At 64.9% G+C, this 4605-nt stretch overlaps 1 protein-coding gene across 1 annotated transcript in view; it reads left to right on the top strand.

The window, feature by feature from the left end:
- Positions 1-242: 242 nt before the first annotated feature.
- PCBP4 (poly(rC) binding protein 4) overlaps positions 243-4605 on the top strand; it is a 6110-nt gene continuing 1747 nt past the window's right edge. Inside the window, exons 1-13 of the mRNA XM_009891269.1 lie at positions 243-353; positions 572-685; positions 1020-1043; positions 1122-1154; positions 1431-1547; positions 1626-1754; positions 1994-2122; positions 2380-2454; positions 2628-2672; positions 2866-2941; positions 3337-3389; positions 3848-4017; positions 4369-4601. Of these exons, the coding sequence (XP_009889571.1) occupies positions 243-353; positions 572-685; positions 1020-1043; positions 1122-1154; positions 1431-1547; positions 1626-1754; positions 1994-2122; positions 2380-2454; positions 2628-2672; positions 2866-2941; positions 3337-3389; positions 3848-4017; positions 4369-4601 (1309 nt within the window). The remainder of the gene's footprint in view (positions 354-571; positions 686-1019; positions 1044-1121; positions 1155-1430; positions 1548-1625; positions 1755-1993; positions 2123-2379; positions 2455-2627; positions 2673-2865; positions 2942-3336; positions 3390-3847; positions 4018-4368; positions 4602-4605) is intronic.

The raw sequence follows: 4605 nt of genomic DNA, 5'->3' as shown, positions 1-4605 counted from the left end.
AGGCAGAGGGTCCGGGTGGGGCTCGGGGGTGCTCGGGGAGGGGGGGGGTGCAGGGTGCAGCAGCATCCTGCATTGGGCATCACGCCGTTGTTCACGTCGGGCTGGCGGTCCCTGGTCCCCGTCAGGGAGGTTGCCTCAGTTTCTCCTGGGGCTTTGTGTATGGACAGGGGGAAGAGAAGAGGAGGAGGAAGGCTCGCACAACCTGTGGGACCACCCGGGCCACCCTCAGCTCCCCCCACCCCATGTGCCACCACCTCAGCAAGCGCCTACCAACCAAACCCCATCCCACAGCCACACTCCCCACACTTTTCCCCTTCTCCTCCGATATCCGTCCAGCTCCTGGCTTCGTGAAGGTGCGGTGCCATCTCCGACCAAGGGCAGCGCGCAGGCCAGGGTGAAGGCAGCTGCCTGCAGGCCCAGGCAGCCATGTGGTGGCAGGTCCCTTTGGGCAGCTCCTGGAAGGGGTGTAGGATGCTGGTGGGGTACCAACTGGAAGCCTCTCCCGCTGGAGGAGGGCACAGTGCTGCCCCTGCCTCAGTTTCCCCTCTTCTCAGCCATAGATACATTTTAGGCTGCCTATTGGGAAGGGGGGTTAGTTCCGGACGGAGCCAGCGGCATTGGTGGCAGCCCCGAGGAGACAGAGCTCAGCATCACCCTGACCCTCCGCATGCTCATGCACGGCAAGGTAATGGCAGGGGGGGGGTCGGTGCTGCTCGGGGGGCTCAGCAGTACTTGGGGTGGGGGGCCATACTGGAGCACCAGCTCCTTGCCACACGCTGCTTTTCTCCCTTGCTCCCAATTTCCCCAAGGAACAGCATTCCCAGAAGGATTTGTTCCCCCACCCTGAGCCAGGGACGGGCCCGTTCCCATGCCCCAGTGTCACCAGCAAGCCACACAGTGTCCCAGTGGCTCTGGGGCAGGGTCTCCCGTTGTCCATCTGCCAGGCTGTGGGCAGGGGAGGGATGTGGCAGGCAGGGAGCTGCCTGCTGATGGGGCCACCCTCATTTCTGCCTTTGCAGGAGATCGGCAGCATCATCGGCAAGGTAAGATTTGGGGGCCAGGGCACCACCAGCCCCAGGCTCTCCTGGACCTGACCACCCACCCTGTTCCTCTCCCCGCAGAAAGGAGAGACTGTTAAGAGGATACGAGAGCAGGTAAGGGTATGCTGGGGGGCTGCTGGGTCCTGCTGCCTGTCCTGCCTGCACCTGGTGGCTCCCACATGTCCAGCCCTGACTCCCCCCATTCCCAAGTGGACCCAGGGGACACATGGCTGCACCCTGGGGAAGGCTGCCTGGGGCAGGTGGGAGGGGGAAAGCCCATATCTGCAGGCATCAAACCCCCAGTGAGCCCTTCCCTGGGTTGGGGGACATCAAGCTCAGGGCCCACAATGGGGTGTGACACACGCTGATGGGGTGTGACACCGTTCCCAGAGCAGCGCGCGCATCACCATCTCAGAGGGGTCCTGCCCCGAGCGCATCACCACCATCACCGGCTCCACCGATGCCGTCTTCCGCGCCGTCTCCATGATCGCCTTCAAACTGGAGGAGGTAGGCAGCCCCCATGCTGGGTGTCCCCACACCTGAGGGCTCCTGGGGGTCCGACACTGCGTCCTCCCTCCCTCGCAGGACCTGGGAACAGGGAGCGATGGGGCAGCCGCAGGCAGAGCACCGGTGACGCTGCGCCTTGTCATCCCGGCCAGCCAGTGCGGCTCACTCATCGGCAAGGCAGGAGCTAAGATCCGGGAGATCCGGGAGGTGAGGCTAAGTGTCCCCTGGGTGTGGGCTCCCCTTTTTCCTTGGGAGGCACAGAGCGCTCAGTGTATGGGTTGCCACGGTCCCGCAGGGGCTGTGGGAGGTGATGCAGGAGTGGAGCATCACCTTGCGGATCCTGCGAAGGTCCCCAGGGACCAAGGAGGGAACAGGGGAAGTGTGAGGTGCTCAGCCCTGAGGTGGGGTATGGCCGAGACACCCCAACATCTCCCTTTTCCCCCTAGAGCACGGGGGCGCAGGTGCAGGTTGCCGGCGACCTGCTGCCCAACTCCACTGAACGGGCCGTCACCGTCTCGGGTGTACCGGACACCATCATCCAGTGCGTGAGGCAGATCTGCGCTGTCATCCTGGAGGTACCCACCAAGCCCCATGCCCAGCTTGGGTTGGCAAATGCTGCCCACCCTCCCCTACCTGGGGCTTCCCGTGCCTGCCTGGACCCAGGCACCAGGGTCCCCCTGCGTGGAAGCCCATAAGAGCACCCTGCCTCAGTGGCGCTGGGGGCCATGCCCAGCTTGTTTGGGGGTGGTGGGGAGGTAAAGGGTGTCAAGGGGGCTGTGGGGGCATTTGACCTAGTCTCTCATCCCCTCCACCTCCTTCCCTCCCTCTCCAGTCGCCTCCGAAGGGGGCCACCATCCCCTACCACCCTGGCCTCTCCCTGGGCACCATCCTGCTCTCTGCCAACCAGGTAAGGGGCTGCAGCCCCCCTGAGGGCACAGGGTGGCCGGGGAACCCAGCCTATGCCGGCGAGGGGCAGCTCCGGTGGCCTTGGGATGGCCTCCCTGCCCCAGGGGGTGGGTTACCTGAGGCAGGGGTCCCTGCCTGGCCCTGCACTGATGCCCCTTCCTTTCCCACCTGCAGGGCTTCTCCATGCAGGGTCAGTACAGCGGGGTCTCTCCTGCAGAGGTGAGTCTGTCCCCATGGCAGCCCACTCCCGCTCCCATGGGCACGGGGTCTGTGCCCGCTGGGACAGGCACTGCCAGGGATGCCTGTCCTGGGAGGAGCTGGGTGTCAGCGTCCAGCCCCGGGAGGGGACAGGGGACCCTCTGCTGTCACCCCTAATGCCTCCTTCCTCCTCCTCCTCCTGCTGCCCGGGCAGATGACGAAGCTGCAGCAGCTGTCAGGGCACACGCTCCCCTTCGCCTCCCTGGGCCACGCACCCTCCATGGTGCCAGGTGAGCATCTCCCAGCCCCCACCACCACCCCAGGGCTGGAATTTTGGGGTCCCCCTCCTGACCCACCCACCCACTTGGCCCTGATGAGGGGGTTCCCATCCCCTGCACCCTCTCCGGTCCCAGAACCCCCAGCACGGCTACCTGACCCCCAGAACGACCCTGTCCTTGATTTCCCAGGGTCCCTGAACCCACCAGAACCCCCCAGCCCTGCAATGGGGGAGCATCAGCACCAAATTACTACTGGTGCCTATGTCCCATCTTCCCTGCCTCTCCCCAGGGATCCTTCAGGTTTGTCCCCAGAGCCACTCACTGTCCCAGCACAGGGCTGGAGTTGGGCTATGGAGTTGCTGGAGACCCACCCTCCCCACCACTAACACCCCGGTTTCTCCCTCCAGGCCTGGATGCCAGCTCCCAGAGCACCTCCCAGGAGTTCCTGGTGCCCAACGACGTACGTGTGGGTCCCGGGGATGACGGGGGGGGGGGACAACCACAGCTTGCCCCCACCCATGTGTCCCACCCCGCAGCCACTTTGCAGGGGCCAGCACCCACTGCCCCACACAGGGGAGGCTCTGCCTCGGCCACCAGAGCCCAGGAGCAGAAGGGGCTGCTGGGTCAAAAGCAGCTGGAAGAAAAGGGAAACTAAGGCACAGCAATGAGAAAGGGCTTGACCAATGCCAAGGAAGAGCTTTGGGACATGGCAGCCCAGCAATGCCAGCCAGGGGGGCTTAAGTGAGACCAAAAAGCAGGGTCTGCCCAAGGAAAGCAGTGCCCTGCCCTCCTGGTGCCTGCCTCAGTTTCCCCAGTCCTCCCAGGTGTAGGGGGTGGCTGGGTGAGCCCCCTGGGAGCTCCCTGCTCGGCATGGCTGCTCCGGCTGCTCCCAGCTCACCCCGGTCTCTGCCTTTCCAGCTCATCGGCTGCATCATCGGCCGGCATGGCAGCAAGATCAGCGAGATCCGGCAGATGTCGGGCGCCCACATTAAGATCGGGAACCAGACCGAGGGCTCCAGCGAGCGGCACGTAACCATCACGGGGTCCCCCGTCAGCATCACCCTGGCTCAGTACCTCATCACAGCCTGGTAGGTGCCAGCCTAGGGGGGGGGACACGCTGGCTGCTAGTGATGGGTGGCACCTCCCCAGCACCCCAACACAGCTTTTGGGGGATACCCTCACGCCAGCATCCTCAGGAAGGATGAGCTGGGTGGTGATTTGAGGTCCTGACATGGTGGGTGCAGGACCCAAGACCCCACAGGGCCGGAGGCACAGCTTTTCAGACCTCCCCAGCGGGATGCCTGGGATGTTCCATGGAGACCTGTGTGGGAAGGGATGGGGCACGCAGTCCCTACACCCCAAGACAGGCAGGTTGATGCCAGTTACCCACTCTGTCCCAGCGGTCCTCACCACCCCATCCTTCTCGCTTGCTTCCCCAGCTTAGAGACCGCCAAATCTACCTCCCAGGCGCCACCAGGCCCTGGCTCTGTGGACCTCGGCGTGGGCTTCTCCCAGCCCCTCACCCCAGGCTCCGGCGCGGCGCTGCCTGCTGTTGCCCCAGCCCCCCCGGCCCTGCTGGGCACCCCCTACACCATCTCCCTCTCCAACTTCATTGGCCTGAAGCCGGTGTCCTTCCTGGCGCTGTCCCCATCCTCCATGGCGGGGCCCAACGGCGG

Source organism: Charadrius vociferus, unplaced genomic scaffold (assembly GCF_000708025.1).
Source record: "Charadrius vociferus isolate BGI_N301 unplaced genomic scaffold, ASM70802v2 scaffold758, whole genome shotgun sequence".
Lineage (NCBI taxonomy): Eukaryota > Metazoa > Chordata > Aves > Charadriiformes > Charadriidae > Charadrius > Charadrius vociferus.
This window is presented reverse-complemented; position numbering and strand designations above follow the sequence as displayed.